Genomic DNA, 27,153 nt, shown 5'->3' on the forward strand with positions numbered 1-27,153 from the left:
TCAATTTAGAACATTTTCTATCAACAAGCCATCATGAGGTCAAAGGTCAAATCTAGTGTGTCCCTTGGAGCGTGAGTTCCTATTATTTCACATCATTTTAGGGAACTTTCCAAGAATTCTAATTAATTTGAAGCATTATGTTGACATTTTTATTTATCATGGTGTAATTGTGCAGTCAGTATTTCCTCAGTTAAAACATTACCTGGATCAGTTTGAAACAATCAACATTGGCTCTGTGGATTCCATTCCATCATTATGATTCTGTTTCTGCAGACTGGTGAAGTACATCACGACATACAAGAACCATGACCCATTCCTGGCTCCATGTTTACCCAGCAACCCCTGGCAAACAGACAATGACAACTACTGGACTCTTAATATGAGAAGGTGAGGCTTGGTCAATTTTATTTTTCAGTCTGAGAAAAACCTGTAAAAAGTGTAATGTGACTTTAAAAGTCATATAATGAAAGAGAGTGAAATACCTACTACCTTTTTTTTGTCTAGAGTTGATGTCCCCACTAAGATGCGAGTGGAGCGCTGGTCTTTCAGCTTGTTTGAGCTTCTGAGTGACCTGAGAGGTAGAGACGACTTCAAGGTCTTCCTCAAGAAGGAGTTCAGTGGTATGTTGGGTCATTAAGCAAATTTCAATTAAATCATGCATCACTTTTGTTGAACCCAACTCATTATTCCTGAGATGAATTCATAAGAATACAATGGGAGATCTGGGAGTAAATTCACATTACACTTACAAGAACAATAATTAAGTCATAATGTCCTCGTACAAGAACTTCAACTGAATGTTGGCTCTTAAGTATTGCCAAAAATCACCCAAAGTATCTGCATTCTCAAAAAAAAAAACTGATAATGGATAACTAGGTTTAGTAATACAATCTGCAGACACTTCATACCTTTTTTCACATTTGTCCAAGGTTTGGATGTTGAATGACTTGGCAGAGAAGGCTACCATCTATCTATATTGATTTGTGTATTGTGCTTTTGCTTCCACTAGACGGCACAAAATCTGTTAACATTTTTTAAGCAGACCTGATAAGCAATGGCTGGATGTGAGGATGCAGGGTTGCAGGGGGTAGAGCTACAAAGTATGAAGCAAAACATTTTTAGATTTATGATATCTTGTAAAGTAAGGGTGTCAAGGCTTTATATCAGATATATTATATGTCTGGTTTTTGCAGTTACATTTTCTATGCACAGTATTTTCCGAAGACAAAAGGCGAAATAATCTGTAAATTCTTTCTTCCGCACACAAAATTATTTTCAATCAGTAGAAAGGACATGCTCTTCCACGAACAGATTATAGCAACTCAAAGTTGTCAGGTGCCACTGCCAGGCTGGGCCAAGACTGTAATATCTTAGTGTCCAATTGTATTCAGAAGCGTGTGTGTGTGTGTGTGTGTGTGTGTGTGTGTGTGTGTGCGCGACTGTTTGTGTGTTCCAGGGGAGAACTTGGCTTTTTGGGAGGCAGCCGAAGAACTAAAGTGGGGCACTGCATCTTCCATGTCATCAAAAGCTGAGACCATCTTCAAGTAAGATAAATAAAATGGACTGTTTACCTCTGTCAGAGTGGATTTTTTTAATAGCTAAACACTACTTTAATACTCCCTCAAACTTCCTTTCTTCAACTTTTTAAAAATTTTGCATATTGGTTCACTGAAAACAGTGTTTAGCGTATATTCCATTGTAAAAGTTGATCGAGAAATAAAGGTTTTAAGGCTTTATGAACTACGGCAGTTACTCTGCCCAGTAGACTACAACTTTACCTTTGCCCAAATGTCAGTAATGGAGAATTATACTGATCTTGAGCCTGTGTGACCAGGACTTTCCTGGCCCCAGGTGCCCCACGCTGGATCAACATTGATGGCAGGACAATGGGTCTGACAGTAAAAGGCCTGGACCATCCACACCGCTATGTGTTGGAAGCTGCCCAGACACACGTCTTTCTGCTCATGAAGAAGGTTTGTTCTGGGTACCATTAATCCCGTCGCTACTAATGCAAAAATTTAATGAGGAGTTAGAGGACGGTTGATTAATTCCTAAAGTGACGACTGATTGTTTTGACAAAAATTGGTACTGGGATAACATTGGATGATCAAAGACATGACTTTCAGGCAGCTGGTAGTGTTGACTGTGACAGCGTTAAAAAGGTTGTTGCTTTTTAAACATAAGGTTAGTTACAAGACACATATACATTGATTACATTGGTAGCATAACTACATAATAGATAGAACTCAACTGAACCCAAATCTATGAAGATTCTCAGTCACCCAGGTCATGGTAACCCAGGTCAGTCGTTCAGTTGACAAGTCAAGTTGTCTTTTTGAATCAAGCTTTGAACTGAACCCCAGAACCCAGCACTTTTTATTGAATAACCCTTACTAAACTTGTGTTGCACGTAACATACTGTGAAATGTTACTCAAAAGCTTTATTCCAAATGTCTAAGTGGGGATTAATTATTGATTCTTTGCTGATTTTCCTGCCATGTGTAGTGTAATTGCGTGTTGCAAATAGCTAATGTGAAGATGCATAAACTAATGTTTAAAAAGTTTCTGGATTGTCAACTTAAATTTAGGGCCACTGGCCTACTCCTACATGATGAGTTGACTGAGGGAAATGTGTATATTATGTGTGATACAAATCATAAGCACATATCCTGCAAAGATCAAAAGCAGTTAAGTGTAGTGAAGCTGGTTATCTGCAGTCTCTTCTGTTTTCCTTGGTACAGGATACTTTCTTTCGTTACCTCAAGTCGCCAGTGTACAAAGACATCCAGAAGAAAGCCCAGAGCCCTGAAACTCATAACTTCAGGTTAGTACCCAAACCAAATCCATACTCTACTTCTCCTCTTCAAAACACTGCATACGAAAAAGATACAACTTACAGACATACTTTATATACCTCATAACCTGGAAAAATGTCTAACTTTTTGCCCAAATGTATGCACATTTTTGTTATATGGTTTAGTGAAACCAGCTATGATGAACATTTGACTGTTAAAGCTTATCTAAATTTAGTGAATGCCACTAGAAATACTTACCCTCCCAATGAAAGGATACTAAAAGTACTTTTGACACTGAGATAAATGATTGATAAATCATAAATCATAAAGCATAAATGATATATTCATGTTTCTGTTTCCACTCAAGCCCAGCCCAGCTGGAGCAAAATGCTCAGAGCCGAAACGTAGGAATCCATCCAATTATCCTCTGGCAGCAAGAGGAGGAGGAAAAGGCCAAGGCTGCTGCTGCCTCTGCTCCTGTTGATGTCAAGGCTATGATGAGCAAAATAGACAGAAAGAAGTAGAGATATACAGGAAAGTGAGTCTCTGTTTGTGTCTTTTAGCATGCAGATGAACCAGTCCTCCTTTAGGGTACTTACACTGTACAGAAGAATTTGCTTTGCATGCCAATGAATGTGATTCCATGTTTTCAAGTCATCAATTGTGAAAAATCCCTGTCTCAGTAAAGCTAATCAGAATAGACCCACACAGACACAGGCCCTGGCGAAGGGAGGTTGGAGGGGCCACTGAGCATGTTTAAGCGATGCATGTTTACATTCTTTGTCCAAAAGTAAACCGAACAAAGATAAGATGCTTAATTGTGCTAATTTGCACACAAAGAACCACAAAACATGTAAAAGATGACACATTTAGGGATCAACCAAAAACTACCACAGAGACATGACTCATGAAAAAAATTAGCTTAAAAAAGTATTAATCAGATAAAAGAGCTATGATAGGACTCAACACAAACAGAGAGGAAAAAATTAGCATTAGATATGCAAATAACAATTTGCCCCCTCTCAAATGTGTGGGTTCTAATTTATTTGATGTGTCCATGGTATAAATTAGCTTTTTAATTAAAGGCATCTCCAAAATGTAGGTCTAAGTCAGAGGTGACATAAAACTTTTTTTTTTGAGCGATACAGTTGTTTCAGAGACTTTTCCCAAGTATGTTCTTTATTCATACAAATATTTATTTTTAAAACTTGAATCAAGAAATCAGTAAAGTAAGAGTTTTTCCATGCATGTAAGTCAACTCATTCAACAGTATGAAGGAAGGTGAAGGAGCAAATGGTCATTTATCATTGTTGTGTTTATTTTCTATTCTTTCATGGCTGCAGTGTGAACTAAAATATAATATGGTTGTGGCTGTATGAACCAATGTATAACTAAAAAGTCAATTCAGATTTAAGTATTATTGTCATGAAGCTATCTTTTTAATGCTTATTATCTAAGCAGTCACTGTCAAAGAAGAACACCAAAACACAAAATACAAATACAATAATTTTCTCTATCCATGATTTGAACAATGTGTTAATCTGGTTTCTTCATTAATAAATAAGGTTAAAGTAGTCTTTGTCTTTGTCAATGTGCGTGTGGATGTTTTTACTGACATTAAAGAGAATGCACTGAGCCCAGCAGGTATCATTTCTAAGATTTCCAACATAGTAGCTTAATAATAGATGCCAGTACACACAATCATTATATTCTTGAAAGCCATTGGTTTTGCCAATTCCACAAGAGTTGGGACATGTTAAATGCTCATAATAAAAACAGTTTTGGTGGTTTGTAAATCATTCAGATGCTATATTTGATAGACACTGGTGCAAAGACAACATTAAATGTTGGAACTGAAAATTGGAATGTCACATGACAAATATTTTCACATTTTAAATTTGATGCCAACAGCATGTTTAAAAACAGTTGGGGCAGGGGCGGCTTTACAGCTGTGTTGTATCACCCCTCCTTTTAACAACACTCTGCAAACATTTAGGAACCCAAACAGGGGGGCACTCCATTTTTGGGTGCTATGAAAAATTTAGAACTCCATATAAGCCACTTCTTAACTTTTAAAAGTAGAAGTGAATGCTAAAGAGGCAGTTTCGCTGTCAGCTTGGCCGTTGTTTACTTCTGCTTTCCAAAACCAGAAATCCTGAGACATTTGGCCTAGCATCCCGCAAAACAGATACAACAGGTGCATACTGTTGATAATTGTTAATAAAAGTAAAGTCCATCATGGATAATATGGAATGAAAGTATGACAAGTACTGTACTGTAGTCAGTGTTTATGAGTTGGGATACATTGAATCCATATAGGAACCTGTGTCCGTTGACAGTAAAGGTTAGGGATATAGTCCACTAACAAATACCAAGGGTTGGGCTTAGGTATTAAGTCAGAGTGGTTAGGGTAAGGGCTGGGCGAGGGGATAAATTGCGAGTAAGCCAAAAGGTTAGGTTTAGGGACTAAGTCCACTGACAAATACCAGGAGTGAGGTTTAGGGACTAAGTCTACTGACGGTTAGGTTTAGGGACTAAGAAGTGTCATTTCAAATAAATCACAAAACACACATTTCTCAAGGGACAAAATTAATTTTACTATAAATACTGTTTTTACAAAGGTTCCAGGAAAATAAAAAGGTCTTGAACAAAATAAGGTTACTTGGCCATGCCAGACAGCCAGCTGAGTTTGAATAACGAAGGAGTAGCTGTGTCTTCTTCCTGATCAACAAGCTGTCTGAACAGACTGCCTGGCCGGAAGCTGTCCTCCTGCTGAAGAAAAAGAAAACATCAGGTTTGCTGAGGTTTTCATAGATAAACTGAATAAGTAAGTGACAGCTAAATTAGTAAGTGACATGTATACACGATTTCCCATTGCCTCTGGTAGATCCACCATATGTCAAGACTTTCATGAAAAGTAACAAGGTCCCATATGGCCATTTCATTGTATATGTACTGTATAGAAGAAGAAGACATAGCCTCTGATGCGCCCTACAAACAGGTAGTCCTGTTCCTATGGCACACTGTGTTGTCTTTGCCTCTGCTTGACTAGTAAAAAGTCAAACAGACTTAATAGCTGTTAAGATAAATAGAGGTCCCCTAAAACTAAGGTAGTTGTGGAAGTGATGGTTATAGAAAGCATTTGGGCTGTTAAAAGCAGATGTTTCACCACTTCAAACAGTGTAATTAGCACATCCTCATAAATCTCAAGTCACTTCAGGACCGTGACACGTAGCATAAAAGATCAGGTGATCGCTGAAGTATTTGAAAGAAGTTTCCCATATAGAAAAGATTCTCAAGGTCTTAAGACTCTGGGTTACATAGAGTTATATAATGTAGGGATTTTAAAGGTTAGGTTGAGTACTAGAAGACTTTTAGCAGTGTGTCAAGTCAACAAGAATATAAAAGGTGCTAAAGCAGTTTGAAAATTAGGACTCCTTTCATTGATTCCAGCAGGCTGGGTCAAGCTTTGAACATATGTGGAATTAACTTTCCAAATTTAGCACACAGTGATACAATTAAGTAAGACAGTAAGCAAAACTTCTGCCCAAAATGTTTCCTTTTCATAGTGTTTCTTTAAAGAAAAAAGTGAGACAAATGCCAACTTGAGCATCACTGAGACATATGCTTTTTTGTATTTCTGCAGACCATAACACCAGCCCTTTTTACACAGCCTGTTCCAAGGCCAGAAATTAGCATTTTTCTTCCAGCTTGCCTTTACGTCAATGTTGTATATCTTATACTGGGTTAGTAGCATGGTTGCTGTTTGGTTTAGTATTAAGAATAAAGTTGGTCAAGGATGGGCCTTGAGGGTATCTCTGTATAAAAAGGGCTACAGACTCACTAATACTATGCAAGATGCAAGATGGGATTTGTCAACTTTAGTTTTTGCTGTTGCAACCCAATAAAACCCTTACTTGTTTTATATTGGGCTATATTATAAGCCTAAGGGGGATGTGGGGATCAGTGAGAACAGAGCAGAGCAACATTTTTTTGTGTTAACACATCTGACTGTCATAAGCACTCCAAATGCACCCAAGGTAAACCATGGCACAATTCACCACACAACCAAAACACACAACCAAAACATTACTACATACTGTTGAACTTGCCTGCATTTCTTGCACTCAAAAACGCTGGGAGGGCAGAGGGTATCAACAGAACATTAACCAAAGGTGGAACACAATAAAACACATACATTTAATCCTACTGTGGCTGTAAGGATATGGAACAACACTGAAACTAAGGCAGTCTCAAGGCAGCTTCATATACACTACCTGAGGCTTGCACTATGAATCAGAAGTTGCTGTTAGTGAGATAGCCTCACACTTGGTGTTTCAATTCTCACTAAGCTACATCGGCATGGTATCTTATGCTGCAAACCTAACCTCATCTGAAGCATGTTATGTTGTAAATGAGAAATCAAATGGTATTAAAGATGGTTGATGCCCAATCAATCGTCTTTAATCCCCATTTCAAATCTTCATAAGGAGAGAAGAAAAAGAATGTGCAAAACACTTTCCCACATTCAATTTTGCATTAGTGATATTCATATGAATACATTACTACATTTCCAGCTGTGTTGGTTTCAGTCTTCACGTTTGGGATTGGTCATACGCAATAAACATAGCCTCTGTAATTGCTAGCGGTCATGGAGACCTCAGGTTGACATAACAATTTGATAACCAGTGTTTAACAGTAAAAGCTTTGTACGGGTTTAGAAAGGCAGTACTCTTAAATTATATCCTGGGTGTTTTGAAGTAAAGGCTTCAGGTTGCCTGTGTTACTCACCGGTTGGTGCGGAGCATCAGAGGTCCTGGAGGCTGACTTGGATTTACGCACATTCGACATGCTGAGAGGGAGTAACCCAAACCTGCCAAAGACACATCAAATTTGTGAAAAATAAATCAATAAAAATTAGGGATGACCACAATTAATGGATTATCGATTAATTGATTGTTAAGAAATTACTCGAAACACACATTTCGGACACAAAGGTTGACAGCTTTAAACAGGATATTTCCCACCTTTGGATACAAAGGCAACAGACAGGTGGGAAATTCAGGTACGCTACGTTTACAGACCAGCAACATCAGAGCCATCTGGACTTTTCTCCAGCGGGACTGATTATGACCCGGTTGCGCTCCTGGCTGACACCTGACCGAATACACATGTTTATTTTTCTCAATAAGAACGAGTAGACAGAAAACTGGACACTGTGAGTCTGAAGTACTTTTCTGTTAGTATTATGAGCCTTCACTTTATAAGATTATGTCCGCGGAGAATATTTTAATGAGCCTGATCGTTGATATTCTGCGTGTCAAACGTGTGCCCGTATTCAATCCCGTCAGGTATATGCATTTTGTTGCTGTAGAAAATAAAATTTAGGGGGAAAGCAACCTATTTGGCATTGTTTTTGGCGTAAGAATAATAATGTTTTTTTTTATCAATTAATCGATAATTGATCGTTAAAGCTCCTGTGAGGAACTTTCTGTTTGTGTTGACTTTGGCGCCCCCCTGTGGACTAAGTGATCTTGCTTATTTTGTCCTGTACATGTGTAAATTATGTTATCTCCTCCTGCTTTCATTTAACAGTCAACTATTTCACTCATTAGGAATATTTACTGCAGAAAAAGGATTTTTCGTGACATGCTGTCCATCACCTCATCTGACTCCTACCCTCTCACAGCGATTTCAGGCTTTAAAATAACAAAACAGAAATCATCAAAACCTTTTCTAACAATCTTATTCGCTTTTCTACGTCATAATGAGGCATCACTGTTCTTTTCAGTCCACTTCATGACCACTCAAAAACTCCTCACAGGAGCTTTAACATTTCCAAAAATCAAGCAAACTTGAACATAAAATTCTATGAGATAACTGTATCCCAGAGAATGAATTGTATTCCATTATAAATCATGACAATTCTCATATTTCTTAATCCATTTGAAAAAATTCTCTAAAAGACAAAAATCTAGTGTTTCTTTTCAGCCTCTGAAAAGCAGATGTTTAGAAATATGTGAATTTCATAGGTGGTAAAAATTCATGCAACATATTAGAAAATCTACTTTGGTGTTTTGTCTTTGTGTAAAAAGGTTTTCAATAAATAAAAAAATAAAATTAAAAATTAAAAGGCTTTCACATATTTGGACTGTTATAAGGTGCTTTTCATTGAAAGTATGAAAATAAAAGTTTATTAATAATAATAATAATAACAACAACAACAACAACAAAATATTATTACGGCTAATTATTATTATCATTATTATAAAATGTATAATAATATCAAAATTACACATTACATGAAAACTATTGGCTTGGAAACAATGATGTAATTGTTTTAATTTACACAAATGTTTTTCATGTACGATGCCTATATCAATTTTTTTTTTTTAAATTCATTGAAACATTTTTTTTTTAGGTTGCATAGTGAAATGACTAAGTAAATCAACATTATTTCATTGATTGTTACATTGTGTTAACCTCTTACCTGATCTGGCTGCTGGCCAGTGGCAGGATGTTGTATGGCTCCTGGGAGTTCACACTGCCGCTCCGCAAGGAAAACTGTTTTTCTGAGCCTGTCAGTAGCCCCAGCAACACCTGAAAAGCAACCTCACATTAATCTTCAAACAACAGCAGGAAACAGAACAGCCGTAAATACATTTTTTTGTTACTTTTGGTCAATAATGGCGATTGAAATTATTATAGGCTCAAAGTAGGCACACATCAAATGTTAACAGTTGTTTTGTACTTTCAGCACAGGTGCTTCAATCTAAACTACTCTGTGGAAGTACCGAGGTTCTCTGGGAAAGACGATTGAGATTGGAGTTAAGTGGAGGTGTGAACACGTCCAAGTCAAATGGGTCGATGAAGCTTTCTAGCCAGTCGCAGACCTCATGCAATCTGGAAGATACAGAACACAGACAAAGCTCAGAATCTACAGAGGTAGTGATTATCAACAACCAGATTACAGGCAAAAGATTGAGGAAAAGATCAAGTTCAATGGTCTTAAATGGGATTATTTATGTCCATCAACTAACTTAAACTTTAATGGGAAACAGCAAAAATCTGCACCATTGTCAAGAGGGAAAAAATGCTGCACCATGATGTACATAGATATGTATTTATGTAAGCACAAAATGTGAATTGAGAAGCAGAAGACACCCAAAGTTCTGAAAAAAACTTCAAACCTTACTAATGGGATGTGGCAGATATGAAATGCCATGGGTCACATTTTCTGTGGCAGACATTCCTTTCAGCGTCTCTTAATGCTAGATTACTTGATAATAGTAGAAAAAATGGGGAGTTAAACTAAATGCCTATGTAAGAAACCGCTCAACAAAGTCTGCTCCAAGTAAGTTAATAGGGCACATTTCAAAACAAAGTATACATTAAAGCTGCAAACTGGTTTGGTTGGGTTTGTTTGGATGCTTTTTAGATCATGTTAACTTTAAACACTGAAAAATATTACATCTCATAATGCTGGTTTTTGGGTGTCTTTTTAAATACTCTTGGGAGATTTTGTTTAACATTTGGGTAAGTTAGGAAGTTTTGTTCATGCTGTACTGATAATAATATGACAGTCAGTTTCATTGTGGACTCAGTGATAGCCTGATCTGAACACAGTTTCTAACACTTGATATCTGTTATCCAATTGAAGTAATTAGCCATTGTAATGAGCCAGGTCTAATGTGATAGTACCCTACTAAGAATCAAGTTTAAAAATGTACCAGAGCACTAAAAGAGTACTGAAATTGAAATTTGGATTCAAGGAAGTTATCCTTTGGAATTGGTCTGACTATGCTGGGTTGCATTGGATCTTTATTTTATAAAAGAAATAATGCTGGTTCTTATACTAGTATTCTATTTGCCCTTTTCAGATCAGATCTCATACCGGAAATTTAGAAATCCACTGTGACCTTGTAGGAAACGAGCAATACAAAACATAATCTACCTTTACAGATGATGCACCGATATAACTGCAATTGATGAACTTGCGACATATCAATGGTACCTAGGGTCTTGTTGTGATCGGGAGCTCTTTCCCTCCTCCAGTCTGCAGCCAAGTGTAGTGCTGAGGTAACGGAGGTCAAACAATAGCTGCAGCGCTCTGTTCTGAGTTATGGGGAAGACGGCCCCCTGTAGGATGCAGAAATAGAGAAAAAAAACACATAAAGAAAAATCTACTCCCTGATAGTCCAACTGAATAAATAAGGCCCACTTTCCACTCCCCTATGTTAGGAATGTAATTCCTTGTCCTTCCTCCTGTCTTTTCTGCTCCTCTCTTTTGCCCCTTCTTTCTCTTCCACATCCCATTTCATAAATCCACTGCACATTTGAAAATTTCCTAATTTTGTTTGAGTGGGGCGATCGCTATTTCCGAATCTACAAGAGGTTAAATTAGAGGTCTGTTCAACTTTGGAGTGAGCAGATGTATAAACCCAGCAGGTAATAGTCTGAACATTGTTACTGACATTCAGTCTGAGGGGAGTTTCTCTGCTTTATACTTTTAATTATGTTTGTAGACAGTAGTAAGCTTTAGTTTTCTTCTGTTGCTATGATATTAACCTAGAATCATGAAAGCGTCCCTCTACCCTTCCTTCTCTCGCACACCTCACCTCAGCCCCTGCCGCCACCTTAAGCATATGATGTATTTTGTTGTTGGGAGAACATGTCAAACATCAACAATCAGATGCTGTGTTGGACACGTGATAAGAGGAATTCCGGCCAATGCAAGAACCTGAATGTCCTGAAATTCTCCTGACATTATCAGGAGTTCATGAGTTTGTTGATCCATTTCTTGTGTCTTATTCAAACCCTGTTATTATATATTTGCATTTCCTTAATGGTAATTATTAGAATCAGCTTTATTCGCCAAGTATGCTTGAACACACAAGGAATTTGACTTTGGTAAACTGTGCTCTCTTTGTACAGGGCATAAGAATAGGAATAAGAATAAGAACTACAATAAAAAATAAAATGAAAATATAATAACAATAACCTTAGCTATAAATTCAAAGAAACAACAAATAGCTTGACTAATATGTACAGGCTAAAATAATATGATAAAGTGCAGTGGTGAGTTGCAGAGGTAGTGGTACGAGAGAGCGCAGTACCAGGGCGACCGTCCGTGGCGCCATCTTAGTGTAGAAATATCCATTATGTGTCAAAGAGGGAAAAAAAGTAAAATGAGTGGTAGGACCATTGCCATTGTATCCATGACACAAAGGCCAACAACCATCCCAGTTATTTAATTATCAACATTACAAAAATGTTTTGGGGGAAGGGGGAGCATAGGTAAGTGCTGATCTGCCCATTGAACAAAAGCCAAATATTTTGAAATGTTGCAAGAGGTTTAAGGAAGTTTAGTTGACAGTAGTATAGCACCTGAACACAGTGTCTAAGTTCTGTTGGTATTATGTTTAAAGAAAGTGAAATATCAAATACACTTTCCACCACCATTGATTGAAATTAAAACAATAGGGAGGTCCACAGGATTGTGTGTGTGATTTACCTTGTTTGGAACCTGTTGTGAGAGGCTGTGAAAGTGATGCAGGGCCTGAGCATGACAGGCCTGCAGCAGCTCTTGCAGAGTGGGCCTGGGCAGAGCGTGGCCCCCCACCCTGTTAACCTCCACACACAGCTGAAACAGCAGCGACTGGACAAACCAAGATGTCTGGAAAAGAAAGAGGTCTCATATCAGATCAATGACGAGGATGAGTAATAATGGTGTGCCCTGTCTATGTTTACTATCTGTGTGCTAACAACTGTGAACCGCTGACCTGGACAGGAAGACGGATCTTTGAGGTGATGCTGCTGCCAGACTCTGCCTCTTCTTGGATCTCCAAATCCTCCCAGTTTGTTGCTGTTTTAAGGATGGTACCAGCAGACTCTGCATGCAGGGCTGTGCAAAACTTATCAAGCAGCACCTGTCACAACACCAAGTAGTGTTACCAAAAAGACCATATAGAAACATTGAAATATTGAAACAAAGGACAGGGGCTTTTTTTTTTTAGGTATTTGCTAATCATAGCTAGCACCCTTTTGTCCACAGAAATGAGGTGAACCTACATGTAATTAAAGTAATAAAAATTATGGTACAGGGTCTATATGATGGCTATTCCCTACAACAGTATAAGTTATATCTGATTATATCAAGGCAGGGTCTCATTAAGGGAGTGGGGGTAAAATTGTTGTTGGAAAGTGTTGGTTTTATCACCCTTGATCTTGAGAAGCAGCAAAAATAATCAACAAAGCTAGTCATGCTACCCTTGATTGATATATAATAGCCAAATACATATAAGCATACTGTAAGTACATCAACATTTCAGATAGTGCCTGACTTTTGAGAGGGTTGAGCTCCAGATGCGGTAGGCCTCCATGCTGCAGTTCAGAAGCTCCTCCTTCAGCCCTGCCCACTTTGCCTGGGCAGGGCTAACCTCAGTGGCAGCCCTGGCTTTGCCCAGCTTCCTGCCCTGTCTAGGTGTCTCCTTTGTTGAGGCCTCTGAGCCACTCTGTTTTCCCAGTATGCAATGCTTAAGGTTGGGGCACAGTTCACCCATGGACTGACACAGTCTGGCCATGAAAAGGACTGAACTGAGGTGGGCAGGTCCAGGGTTGGGGGAGGCTGCAGCCAGTTCAGAGCGAATGGAAGATAGGACGCTGTGGATGCAGGCTAGGCAGCCTTCTCGTAAAGCTTCCTCTACCGCTGGTGAGTCGTTGAAGCGGTTAAAGGAGGACACTGACTTGCTGGCTGACCCTGCCAAAAACAGAATAAAATATAGAAATTTCTCACTCTTAAGGATTAATGTTGGTGCAATGTTTCCTATCATCCCCTTTGAAACTTAAAGATCTCTTACGGATCTCTCTCTAAACACTACATCAAGCAAGCAATCTTTATTCATATAGCGCCCAATCACAATGTGACGGAGCGGCACCGTCACTGAATGGAGCGCAGTGTGCGCAGAGACACACTGGCACACAAGCCGACACACACACAGACACACACACGCACACACGCACGCACGCACGCACGCGCGCGCACACACACACACACCAAACTTTCCCTCCCGTCAGTTTCCCTCTTCTCACCCACTCCAGCAGTCCGCTGTCCCTCTCCGTTACGTAGCGTCGCCGGGGGTGCACACCTGAAGGCCTATTGTTTTATTACGCATACACTCAGCACTCAAACACCACAGAACACATTGCATCACCTACCGCCTGGGTGCGGGGAATCCGCGGAAACGGAGCGTCCCGTTTCCGCGTAATAAGTAGCGTCTATGGGGGGCGAAAAGTGCCACATGGGTGTGGAAATAAATTGTTTGTTTGTTGGTATATTTTACCCCCTGAAAAAGTGGTTAAGAAGGTAAAGTACTGCCAAAGATTGTGATAAATATATTGTTGTTGGGGTTTGCATCATTGTTTGTTTTACGGTTGTATAAATTGTTAGAAAGTAATGTTTGTAGAAAACATTTGATAATTAAAACCACAAGCGGATATGTGCGGGCCCTCGTTCAAGCACCGCCTGATGTGCACTACCGCCTGATGTGCACTACCGCCTGATGTAAGCCACCGCCTGATGTAAGCCACCGCCTGATGTGCACAACCGCCTGATGTACGCAGGTGTTGCTGTGCTGCCTAGGCTGAAACTGTGAGCATACTTGTGCAGTTATCAGCATAGTGTACAGTCATGGCCAAAAGTTTTGGGAATGACACAAATATTACATTTTCACAAAGTCTGCTGCTTCAGGGTTTTTAGGTGTTTTTGTCAGATGTTTCTATGGTATAATGAAATACAATTAGAAGCATTTCATAAGTATCAAAAGCTTTTATTGAGAATTACACAGAATTCATGCAATAAGTCAATATTTGCAGTGTTGACCCTTCTTTTTCAAGACCTCTGCAATTCTCCCTGGCATGCTGTCAATCAACTTCTGGACCAAATCCTGACTGATGGCAGTCCATTCTTGCATAATCAATGCTTGGAGTTTGTCAGAATTTGTGGGTTTTTGATTGTCCACCCACCTCTTGAGGATTGACCACAAGTTCTCAATGGGATTAAGATCTGGGGAGTTTCCTGGCCAAGGGCCCAAAATCTTAATGTTTTGTTCCCCGAGCCATTTTGTTCTGACTTTTGCTTTATGGCAAGGTGCTCCATCATGCTGGAAAAGGCATTCTTCATCACCAAACTGCCCTTGGATGGTTGGGAGAAGTTGCTCTCGGAGGACGTTCTGGTACCATTCTTTATTCATGGCTGTGTTTTTAGGCAAGATTGTGAGAGAGCCCACTCCCTTGACCGAAAAGCAACCCCACACATGAATGGTCTCAGGATGCTTCACTGTTGGCAAGAGACAGGACTGATGGTAGTGCTCACCTCGTCTTCTCCGAACAAGCCTTCCTCCAGATGCCCCAAAGAATCGGAAAGGGGATTCATCAGAGAAAATGACTTTACCCCAGTCCTCAGCAGTCCAGTCCCTGTACCTTCTGCAGAATATCAGTCTGTCCCTGATGTTTTTACTGGAGAGAAGTGGCTTCTTTGCTGCCCTCCTTGACACCAGGCCTTCCTCCAAAAGTCTTCGCCTCACTGTGCGTGCAGATGCACTCACACCTGCCTGCTGCCATTCCTGAGCAAGCTCTGCACTGGTGGTGGCCCGATCCCGCAGCTGTAACACCTTCAGGAGACGGTCCTGGCGCTTGCTGGACTTTCTTGGGCGCCCTGGAGCCTGTTTGGCAACAATTGAACCTCTCTCCTTGAAGTTCTTGATAATTGGATAGACGGTTGACTGAGGTGCAATCTTACTCGCTGCTATAAACTTCCCTGTTAGGCCCTTTTTGTGCAATGCAATGATGGCTGCACGTGTTTCCTTGCAGGTAACCATGGCTAACAGATGAGGAACAATGGTGTCATGCACCATCTTCCTTTTAAAGTGTCCAGTCACTCAATCATGACAGATTGATCGCCAGCCTTGTCCTCATCAACACCCACACCTGTGTTAATGTGTGTGACACCTGTGTGTCATTGAAATGATGTTAGCTGGTCCTTTTGTGGCAGGGCTGAAATGCAGTGGAAATGTGTTTTTGGTGATAAAGTTCATTTTCAAGGCAAAGTGGGACTTTGCAATTAATTGCAGTTGAGCTGATCACTCCCCATAACATTCTGGAGTATATGCAAATTGCCATTCTAAAAACTGAAACAGCAGACTTTGTGAAAATTAATAGTTGTGTCATTCTCAAAACTTTTGGCCATGACTGTACATTGCATACTGCCTGTCACCAGTAGGTGCTGCTGTGTCTTTAATTATGTTCTGAAGGATTGTTCATCACAGATCATTAAAGAAAGAGCTGTGATCACAAACATGTTAAAAACATGTTCTGAGAGTAAATACCACTTGAGTCCAATAGGTGGCGCTATTATTATGGACAAAATGTTTATGTAGATGAGTTCAGGCTGGGTCCATGATGAAACATGTCAAATTTGGAAGAGATCGGGTATTGTATGTAAATGTCAGTACCATGTACTACCTATGGGTGGCGCTATGGCTGTAGTAGATAAATGAGTCCATAGGTGTGTTGAGGGATGGACCCTGATCATGTTTATGTAACTTCCAACAGATTGATCACTGTATGAAGGAGCTATAAGTATTTCCTGTTTCATGGCGAGACATCAGAGTTTGAGGGGTTGCCACGCCCACACCCATTGACTTAGGAAGATCCCTTTGACAAATGTTCATCTCCAGTGTGACAACAACATTGTGAGCGAATGTAATATCTCTCATTATTGCAAATAAGAGATATTACTGTTTAGAGTTTTTCAAAATGTCCTCCAAATGTAGCGAGGTGCCACGCCCACACCAATTGACTTAGAGAAATTCTGTCTCATAACTTTTGATCGTCAATCTGTCTACTTCAAAATGCGCATGGTTGGGAGTTGATCGGAGCAAAATTGTAGGAGCCGTTTACATAAATACGTACCCTTGCGAATCGGGTAAAATCAAAATGGCCGTCTTCCTGTTGGGATTTCACCACAACGTCAAGTGGATTTTTTGTAGGTCTTGGCATGATACCCATCCAAAAAAAATTGCATGCATGCATGTTGAGCTGTATTATGGGGCTGGCCTTTTGAAATTTGCAACTTCAAGGGGGCGCTGTTGAGCCATTTCTGGGATTTTTTTTCACGGGACCACCAAAATGTTGAAATTTTCGCCAGGCCTGGTGCATGTGCAACGGTTGGGGACTTTTGGGCCGCGTCAAGGCAAGCAAATTGGGGATTCAAAAGTCGGGAGAAAGAAAAAAAAAAAAAATAATAATAATAATAATCACTCGGGTTTCTTTCTTTTTTTTTTTTTTTTCTTTTCTTTTTTTTTTTCTCTTTTTCTTTCTTTTCTTTTCTTTTTCTTTCTTTTCTCTTGTCTGCATATATATTTCTGGTTTGTGTCATGTTTGTCACAAACTGTCAAATATTAATGCAATTTATTCTTGCAGCAAAAGAAAAGAAAGAAAACCTTTTTCTTCTGTGCTTCTGAACTCTGGCCTATCTTTTATTGGCAGCTAATATCATGTTCTGTAAAAGAGGGCGTGCACACCTAGGTGGGCCAAAAAAATAAAAAATAAAAATAAGAGAAAGTGAAAGAAAGATTACATAAGGATATACAAAGGGACAGGGAGAGAGAAGGAGAGAGAGACCTAAAACACTTAGATGGAGAGGGACCATCTCACCATGATGCAAAAAAAAACTCCGTGGGGTGATACTAATGATTAAGCAACCCTTAGTGTCCACAATCATTACTGAAGCTTGGGTCGCAGAGGGTTGCCGCCGTGCTGTGTTCTATTTGTGTAACAAGACCACCACTGGTGCAGATGAAACCACTTGGGTCAGATCAGCCGAGCGGTACGGCCCGTGGGAGGAGTCAACAATATATAAGAGGGCTGTGTTGAGTTCCCTCGGGGCAGTTTGTCTTTCGTCTGGTAAGAGAAGGAGGTGGCTTCTTGAGCAGTGTCTGTCCACTGACCCTGTTTTTGATTGTTTCTTTTGTAAATAGTCTTTTGAGTTTTTGTTCTTTGTAAATATATTGCACTGAGGCCGGCACCAATAAATAATCACTTCTTTTTTCCGACTACGCCTATGAGTTTTTCGAAACGTGAGTGAATGAGAAGAGAACCTCGCTACACACAACAATGGTTATCTCAAGACGCTTTTACAAACAGAGCAGGTCTAGACCACTCTATGTTAAATTATAAACAAAGAACCAAAATCAAGACAGGATAAGATCCCCTCTTTCAAACAGGAGTCATATCTCATCTTAATTCACCTTGAGCATTGCACCTCACAGTATTTAGATAGTTACAGCGGAAAGGAAAAACGTATTTTTAACAGGCAGAAACCTCGAGCAGAACCAGACTCATGTTAGACAGCCATCTGCCTCCAGGCTGGAACGTTAACAGCAGCAGGCCGTCTACATGTGCTTAAACAGACTAGCACATAGTAGCTTAGCTTGATATTTGCTCACCTGTGTCCTGGGAGGGAAGGTAGTGCTGCAGGTCATCCAGCCTTGCCTTTAGCTTAGCATCCATAGAAGAGCAGAAGTTTTGAACACAGGGTGTCAGGGCCTGGGTCTTCATGGCAAGGCTACTCCTCTGGTGCTGCTGGCCCCGCTGGCTCACACTGACCCACCCTGCATCACTCAGTAGGTCCCCTGGAGACTCAGACCACAGGAAGGATGCCACGTCTACCTCATATTGGGCCCCACGGTTGAAGGTGGGGCTGGCACATGTAGAGCTTTGAGCAGTCTGGCCATCCAGATCCCTCACAGCTGAAATAAGGAGCTGGACAGAGCTCGTCGAGATGGCTTCAGTTTCGTCTTTGGTGATAGCCTTGGGGGATTAGGTAAAAACCCATTCAAAAATCGCAGTATATCCTATCTCATATTTGATTGCTACGCAGTCCTGTGACCATTTCAAGATTAAGTATAACTCAAAAGGAGGCATTAATCCTTAAAAAGTCAGACATACCCAGTTAGATGCTAGAAACACTTAGTTGTGATTATAATAGTAAAGCTAAGAATTAACTTACTTTCAGGCGCTTCAGGAAAAGTTGCTGGAGGAAGTCATCCCAGACAGCCAGTGGACACTCCAGTAACCGCTGGCAAACAGAGCCCCAGTGCTGACTAATGGATTCTGTGGACAGGAGGTCCCACACAGCATCCCTGATAGCTGCTAGCCCTTTGAGGCTCTTCACATAGACTAAAAGGCTGCCAACACCACGACAGATAACCTCCTTGCATCTAAAAGTAAAGGACCATTCAGAAAGATGCAAAAAGAATAATTAATTTCCCCTTTATAGACCAAAAGAGCTGAGTTTTTCTGCCTATGGAACCATACTAGCTAATGGCCATGGTGTATTTTGGTAGCAACTTCCTCACCCCACTATCCTGAGTATCAGGGTAAGACAGACTACAGTAAAATGTACACCCAACTTCTGCTCTCATAATTCCGGATTTGGGATTTGGGATAGTTTGCAATACCAGCAGGGGTGGATAAATCCAAGTTGAAATAGCCTATGAGGTTCCTCTGGGCCAAAGGCCAGGGGTCTCATTTATAAAAGAGTGCGTAGAATCCCTACTAGAAGAGTAGGTACTCCGAAAATCTGGAAATGGCATGGGACAAAAATAATTCTGATTTATAAAACCATTTGCATGCAAACTTTACGCAATGTTCCGTTTATAAATCACAATTCACGCCCACATTCAACCATATACGGTCAATGCAAAGCACTTTCTGAATGAACATGCATACAAATAAGCCGGGAGATCAAAGGTTCTCACGGTGAATCATGGCAACAACAGAGATGGTCCTCATGAATGAAGCAGAGGTCAGAGAGCACGCATTGTTTGTTCCTTACAGCAAAAAATAAAAATATCGAGTGACTCCACGTCGCTGCAGCATTCATGCTTCAATTAGAGCTCTAGATGACCTCTGTATCTTAAATATTACACTTCCTGTGGCCATAAATACTTCACAATACCCCATGTCTGAGAGAACAGAATTTTCAGTTTCCAGCATTCCAGATGGAGGTTAGCCTGTTACCTGAATCTAACACTGCCTTCATACATTCTGCTTCTGCTGCTATCTAAGGTGGAAAAACATAACAAGGGATTGTAACAGTAGGACTACAAATGCTTTAAACTAGATTAAAATATATTTTTGAACATTTTAAATGGAAAAATCAGTGCACACAAGCAGTGTTCAGTAAAAGCTCAGGCTGTAACCTCTGAGGAGTTGACAGGGCTGTACCCTGTGTTTTTAATCCTTCCAAGTCAAATGATTTCATCCTTTTTTTACCCAGGTCAAACAAAATGAGTATTTGTATGATTTCCCTCACAGCTAAATCACTGAACCCCTTCTTTGATTTGAGTCATTGGTCCACTACCACAGCAGTTTGTGGTGTGGTGTAGTCTAGCTCTCTGTAAATCAAGGAATAACAGTGTTTGAAGTACACTTCCAAGTAGAACTTTATTGCACATTATTGCAGATTAATTTGATAATTGTAATACTTTGAACACTTTCAAAATCTATTTGTGTTTAAATCAGATGAGCAGAACAGCATTTTAAGAAGGTTAATGCTTCTGTGTTTACAGAGAGTGACATATAAAAGGTATCAAATGAACAACTCTGTTGGTATCTGTTTAAATTTTGCTACAGTTTTCATCATTCGTTAAATAAAAATATTGATTAATCTTTATTTGTATGGCACCAAATCACAACAAATGTTATCCTCAGACTCTTTCCAAACAGATGGGATGTTCTATTATTAACAAAGACCCAACATCAAGACAGGATAAGATCTAGTCCCATCTTACAGACAGGACTCAGTCTGATCTCATCTTAATCCACCATGAGCAGAGCACTTTGCAGCATTTAGCAAGTTACAGTGGCAAGGACAGACTTCCTTTTAACAAGCAGAAACCTCCAGCAGGACCAGACTCATGTTAGACACACATCTGCCTCGAGATTCAATTCAGACCAGCACTGTTACATTGTAAAATCTTAAAAATTATCAACTCAAACCCATGTGAGACAAGGTTTGATCCGTGGATATAAGTTTTAATGTGTTAGTTCCATCACTGGCAGCTTGGCCTGCGCTTTGACTGATTGAGAGGATATGTAAGATAATAACTGAGAACCAGTCATGACTTTACTCCACACTTTTAAACTCCACACTCTACAGTAAACACGTGCAGGTAATGAAGATGTGATGAGAGTGTGTGAGGCAGCTGGGGCCGTACAGCAGTCTTTATTAAAAGTATAATCACACATAGTGACTCGGCTGTTTTATGTCTTCTGATGTTACTTTGGTTTTACCTCAAGACGAACACGTTAGGATATGGCCGTTTGTTTCCTCTACACTTTGGAGAAATGTGACTGTGAGACAAAGCTGATTAAATGTTTGATGAACTTTAGGACAAGCTTTTATCTTTTAATGACAGCTTATTGGAAGCAACTCACCACAGACACACATACAAATAGAATATGCAGATTTTGGTGATGATGGTGACACAGGTCTGTTAATATTTTGTTATTCAATTAAATGAAATGTGTAAAAGGCATTACAATATAATCTGACTTCAATTCTCCCTCTCACCAACTGCACCGCCAATTTCCCCCTGCCTCTAAAATGAGCGTACGCCTGGGTCAGAGTTTGCTTACCGGTAGTCACATTTTCCCGTCAAGTTTGTTTTTATAAATCACAAACTTGGCCTGAAAAATGGCGTACGTCAGTTTCAGGCCCCGTTTTGTGCGTAAGCAATGTTTAGAAATGAGATCCCAGGTCTGCATAGATGGCGGGAAACAAAACAACAGATTTCGCACTTCTTCCGACTGAATAGAAAATATTTGAAACAGCTGCAGATGTTTTTAACATTATGAACCTCACTTAAGTAGATAGAAGTTAAAAGTAGCATAGCTCTTTAAAAGTTTAAATACACAGTTGTGGCATGAAAACAAGTTAAGGCTTTCCAGTATGATCCTCATGAAAAAGAAGAGTGTCACGATTTGTTTCAACTTACGTATCAATCCACTGCTGAAGGGTGTCCCGAAGCTGATCTCTCTGGATTGGCTGAGCTAGGGTACGAAGAGCAGGCTGAAAATCAGTGATGGAGGAGGGCAGGTACTTGAACCAGCTGCCTGTACTTGTCTCATCCTGCATCACCCGTTTACCTTTAGCTGAAGAGACACATAGGATTATTGTCTTTGCCTTAAAGATTGCGCTCACAAGTAAGGCAGTGAGTAACTTCCAGAGTAATCGACACTCACCCTGCAGCAACATTATAGTCGCTGTTGGAACACAGATAATCTCCCTGCCTATGTACAGTCAGGTCCATAAATATTGGGACATCGACACAATTCTCATCTTTTTGGCTCTATACACCACCACAATGGATATGAAATGAAACGAACAAGATGTGCTTTAACTGCAGTTAAGTTTCCTAACCAGAACATCACTGCTGTATACCTGCAGGTGAGGTAGAGGTGGCAGTCTCCAGGATGGAGAAGAGCATGCCACAGCTCAGGGTTCCCTCCCCTTGGCGGGGTCCCCCTTCTGGGGGCAAGTAGAAAATGGCATAGGCCTGGAACAGAGTGGTGACAAGCAGCTCTACCAGGCTACACACTTGGGCTTTGATCCCTGCACCTGTAACAAAACATATTCATGACCATTTCATTTACATGTTTTTGATGGTTCACTACTGTAAATAAAATTTCCTTTTCTGCTTAACAGTTAAAGCCAGAGGGCAACAACACTGCATGTAGGGCTGGGCGAAAAAACGATAACCATAATTATTGTGATATTATTTTTCTCAATATAAATATAATAAATGTAAGACAAAACGTTGACATGTTTAAACCTGTAATTACACCCCCCAACCAATGAAAAGGGAGGCTTGTGTGTCTTAAACGCTAGTTCCCACCCAACATTAAACAGAAAAAGACAGCATGGAAAAGCCAATCATGTTGCATGGTAAGAGGTAGGCTGACTTACAGACTTTTGGAGCGGAATGTAAACACAGCTGAAACTAGCAACAGTGACACTGATGAAAACGCAAAACCTACCAGCTCAAAGGAGAGCGAAAACATGCTCGAGAAGAAAGGCCACTAAACTTCATTATTTATGATATCATTAGTTATTAGACTACTAAATCCCAGATACAAGCTAACAAACCATCTGGTTCCTTCAAATTTTACTCAGGAGAATAAAAAATCTGTCTTTAAAATGATATGAAAGATTTATTTGATATTGATCATAAAAATGATCAATATCGGCTGATATGAAAAATGTTATTGTGATAACATCGTTTTCAATATCGCCACGCACTAACTGTATGAGTACTTTTTTCAGTTGGTGGATGGTCACTGTGATATGGAAAAATTGTACACGTAGGCTGCTAGTATGACTGGTACATTACCGTGCTGTGGTTGGTTGAGCAGCTGATGAATAGAGGCCTTCCGAGCCAGCAAAAAGTCAGCCAGGGCTTGGCGTGGAGAGCTACCCTCCAATAGCATGGTGGACACCAAGGCTTCAGCAATGGCCTGGTCTGACACTGCCCGGCCCTGCAGCAGAGACCTGCTGTCCAGGAGGATTGTGGACCTGTGATGGGAAAAACTTCTTTATAACCTGTGACTTAAAGTGTAACTAAACCCCAAACCACTTTTTTTTTGCTGAGAACAAATTTATATAGGGATTTAGTAGTGCTGTTAATCAATTTGGGTCTTGATCCCAGTAGTTTAGCATAAAGTATTAAAATTCCTCAAATTGTGTTGAAAATGTGTGTAGAGACTGCCATCTGCAGGTCCAAACCCCTCTACTGAAATGAAGTTGTTCTAGTGGCTGGCTGAGTTCACGGTGACATAATTTGGTACTTGCGTCTGTCATTGTACCCGATATAACCTACCTCACCAAATTCCACAAACTCCAGCCCTGTCCAAATTTATATATTGACTTTCCAATGGCTTTTTTTTTTTAATTTCTAGGTAGATGCTCTTCAGCCAAAACTCAGGGGTTTAGTTACCCTTTAACTTTCACAGACAAAATATATTTTGGGTCCAGTCAATCTCATAAATCAATAACTCTTACTAGTGATGGATCCAATGCTAACTGGAGCTTAGCTTCTCTCTCTCTCACTCACTCACTCACTCACTCACTCACTCACTCACTCTCTCACTCTCTCACTCTCTCTCTCTCTCTCTCTCTCTCTCTCTCTCTCTCTCTCTCTCTCTCTCTCTCTCTCAGCCGTTTCATCATCCTCAATCATTGTGCGACCATTGCATGCACCACATGAGGGGGGGCTTCCTCCGTTGGGTCTGGTGGCCCCCCAAAAATGTATGCACCTGAATCTGGCCTGGCTCTGCAATTCGCAAGTCCCCTCCCAAGGGTCTGGGGGCTGCCTTTGCAGAGCCGGGCCTGACCAATACCAGTCTGCTGGTACCTACAGCTCCACCCTCCACCACGCCCTCTCGTCATCCGCAGTGGCACACTACAAGCTTGCTTGAGTCCACATATAAATACCCTGTAATACCCATCAAACTACAACATGCACATAAACATCAACACTCATATAACTGCACACACACATATTCATAATCCCCCTTCAAAAACCTCTCTTCTCCTTCTCAAAAGCAAGCATTTTTTCTCTTCAGGGGTCTCATTTGTAAAGGTTGCTTACGCACAAAACAAGACCTGAAATTGGCGTATGCCAGTTTTCACGCCAAGTTTGTGATTTATAAAATACAAACTTGACGTGAAAATGTGACTACCAGTAAGCAAACTCTGACCCAGGCGTACGTACATTTTAGAGGCATGGGGAAATTGGCGACGCAGTTGGTGAGAGGGGGAACTGAAGTCAGATTATATTTTGATGCCTTTTACACATTTCATTCATTGGATAACAACATTAACAGACCCGTGTCACCATCATCACTAAAATCTACACATTCTATTTGAATGTGTGTCTGTGGTGAGTCGTTTCCAATAAGCTGTCATTAAAAGATAAAAGCGTGACTTAAAGTTCATCAAATATTTAATCAGCTTTGTCTCACCGTCACATTTCTCCAGTTTCTCCAAGGGTAGAGGAAACACACGGGCCGTATCCTAACGTGTTCGTCGGGAGGTAAAACCAAAGTAACATCAGAAGACATAAATAAGCTGCCGAGCAAAGTGACAGTCATGTTTTCAATGTTTCTAACGCTGTGCAGAGTCATTGAGTGTAGGTATACTTTAAATAAAGACCGCTGTACGACGCACTTGGAGCGCAGAGACACAGTGATGGCTGCCTCACACACTGATCACATCTTCATCACCTGCATGTGTTTACTGTGTTAATGAGAAAAGTGTGGAGTAAAGCCATGACCGGTTCTCACAGTTATTTTCTTACATATCATAATCAGTCAAAGCGCAGGCCAAGCTGCACGGGATGAAACCAACGCATTAAAACTTATATTCACGGATCAAACTTCTGTCAGATAATATCAGAGAGGAGATCTCTGAAGGACGTGAGCTCTCTGTAATGTGAAATAAAAGTGTGTGTCCTGTAAACATTAAACACTGCAGTGAGACCCGTGCATAATGATGAATGATGGATGCTCTGGCACTGCTGACGGATACACGCTGCAGCGACGTGGAGTCACTCAACATTTTTATTTTTATTTGTATTTCTTTTGTGTCCCTCCTGCTGTAAGAAACAAACAATGCGTGCTCTCTGACCTCAGCTTCATTCACGAGGACCACGGTTTGTGTGTCAGAAACTTTATTCTCTCCGTCTTCCTCTCAGTTGTTGCCGTGATTCACAATAAGAACCTTTGATATTCTGGCTTATTTGTATGCATCTTCATTCATAACGTGCTTTGTATTGACCGTATATGGTTGAATGTGGGCGTGAAAAGGGCGGAATACGAGGCTTAAACTACGTGCGCATATCTCCAGGTGGTTTGTGATTTATAAACGGAACATTGCGTAAAGTTTGCATGCGAACGGTTTTATAAATCAGAATTATTTTTGGCGCACGCCATTTCCGGGTTTTCGGAGTACGTACTCTTTTAGAAGGGATTCTACGCACTCTTTTATAAATGAGACCCCTGGTCTTTATTTTCTCTTTCTATTGTGTTTTTCTCTTTTCTGTTTCTTGACAATCCCTACCATAACAGTCTATTCTCTTGTTTTGTTTTGTTGGTTTTGTTTTTTTTGTGTGTGTGTGTTTTGTTTTGTGATTGTCATTTATAGTCCAACCCTTTTTTTTCTAACCTTTTTTTTCTTCTCCTCTCTTGTTTGTTTGTTTTGTTTTTGTGTACTGTGGTCTATACTTGATGGCTTTGCTTGGTGGTTGCTCTCAAGTTCTACAGTTTGTTTTTCTTTTGTGTTCTGTTCGATGTTGAGCACTTTTGTGTCTTTGCACTGTTGCATATAAAATAAAATAAAAATAAAAAAAATAAAAAAACAATAGAAAAAAAAATAGAAATATCCAGCACCTGAAGTGTCCAGTAGTTGCCACCTGTCGGACCAGGATTGGGAAACGGGCCAGTACGGGACTGTAGTGGCCTCCTGTAGCAGCCTCCAGTTGCAGCAAACTGTGCAGGTGGCAGCAAAGCAGGTAGAGCCGAGTTGCCTGGAGGTATTGGCACGCCTCCATGGCGCTCCAGATACGCTCTGGAATTTCCAAGAGGAGCTTGATCTGGGAGGCCATGGTGTAGAACTTGTCCTGCCATACCATCTGGTTCTATGATACAGGCACATTATAAATATATTATATTCAAGCAAAAAAAAAGGCAACATCTTGCTTAGTAGTATTAAATGTACAGTTAAAATATAATTGGTAAGTTTGTTATCATATCACTTAAAGAGATGATTGCCATTTGTTCAAGTTTGGGGTTTCTCAGATGACAGAGCTCAGCCGGATTTGACTCTAGTTTGACTCTATGATAAATACAAAGATAGTTAACCTCCTGTCTGCTGCTGCTCACACTGGTTTTGCCTCTTTTCAGGTTGTGGCAGTACTGGTGCATGTCTTGGATGGATTGAACGACACTCTCCGAGCACTGCCTCATCTCTCCAATGGTGTCCGCTGCATCGATCAGTTCCCGGTAGCGTTCTCCCACCATCTGTCTCAGCTCCTCTTTCTTCTGCTCAATCTCCCCGCGGACTTTGCGTTCGATTCCGCGGATCTCCTCGGTGTTATAGCGCTCGAAGAGAGCCGCCGGGTCCTTGATCTCTGAGACCCGGACAGCCAGAGAAGGATCCTCAGCCATTGCACATTTAAAACAATTTCAGCTGCAGCAGGAACTTCAACCCGGAAGACTGACGAAGTACACATCCTGC

The 27,153-nt window shown here is 40.4% G+C and overlaps 2 protein-coding genes across 3 annotated transcripts in view; one reads left to right on the forward strand and one right to left on the reverse strand.

Annotated features, from left to right (window-relative positions):
- The window catches only part of rgs9a (regulator of G protein signaling 9a), a 39,217-nt gene extending 34,847 nt beyond the window's left edge, over window positions 1–4,370 (forward strand). Inside the window, exons 11-17 of the mRNA XM_034710784.1 lie at window positions 10–71; window positions 274–387; window positions 505–620; window positions 1,457–1,544; window positions 1,835–1,973; window positions 2,742–2,824; window positions 3,163–4,370. Coding sequence (XP_034566675.1) covers window positions 10–71; window positions 274–387; window positions 505–620; window positions 1,457–1,544; window positions 1,835–1,973; window positions 2,742–2,824; window positions 3,163–3,319 — 759 coding nt within the window. The 3' untranslated portion in view covers window positions 3,320–4,370. The remainder of the gene's footprint in view (window positions 1–9; window positions 72–273; window positions 388–504; window positions 621–1,456; window positions 1,545–1,834; window positions 1,974–2,741; window positions 2,825–3,162) is intronic.
- A 997-nt stretch (window positions 4,371–5,367) lies between these two features.
- cog1 (component of oligomeric golgi complex 1) lies at window positions 5,368–27,153 on the reverse strand. Of its 2 annotated transcripts, none has more exons than XM_034710645.1 (15): window positions 26,778–27,153; window positions 26,307–26,554; window positions 23,252–23,433; window positions 22,303–22,479; window positions 21,857–22,013; window positions 18,865–19,075; window positions 18,302–18,665; window positions 13,139–13,554; window positions 12,578–12,724; window positions 12,310–12,471; window positions 10,810–10,934; window positions 9,590–9,698; window positions 9,286–9,395; window positions 7,587–7,668; window positions 5,368–5,564 (listed from the first exon to the last, which is right to left on the reverse strand). In XM_034710645.1, the coding sequence occupies exons 1-15, from the start codon at window positions 27,081–27,083 to the stop codon at window positions 5,454–5,456; spliced, it is 2,907 nt and encodes a 968-aa protein (XP_034566536.1). In that variant the 5' UTR covers window positions 27,084–27,153; the 3' UTR covers window positions 5,368–5,453. The 2 variants fall into 2 exon arrangements, with proteins under 2 accessions (XP_034566536.1, XP_034566535.1); XM_034710644.1 differs by having other exon boundaries at window positions 5,368–5,567; window positions 26,778–27,152.

The sequence above is a fragment of the Notolabrus celidotus genome, chromosome 20 (genome assembly GCF_009762535.1).
Source record: "Notolabrus celidotus isolate fNotCel1 chromosome 20, fNotCel1.pri, whole genome shotgun sequence".
NCBI classification, from domain to species: Eukaryota; Metazoa; Chordata; class Actinopteri; order Labriformes; family Labridae; genus Notolabrus; species Notolabrus celidotus.

Coding starts and splice junctions, on each gene's coding strand:
- cog1 (XM_034710644.1), bottom strand. CDS start 27,083: ATGGCTGAGGATCCTTCTCTGGCTGTCCGGGTCTCAGAGATCAAGGAC. Junction 19,076..21,856: donor CTTCAGCAGTGGATTGATAC/GTAAGTTGAAAC, acceptor CTTTACTTTTAG/ATGCAAGGAGGTTATCTGTC. Junction 5,568..7,586: donor CTGATGCTCCGCACCAACCG/GTGAGTAACACA, acceptor CTTTTTCTTCAG/CAGGAGGACAGCTTCCGGCC.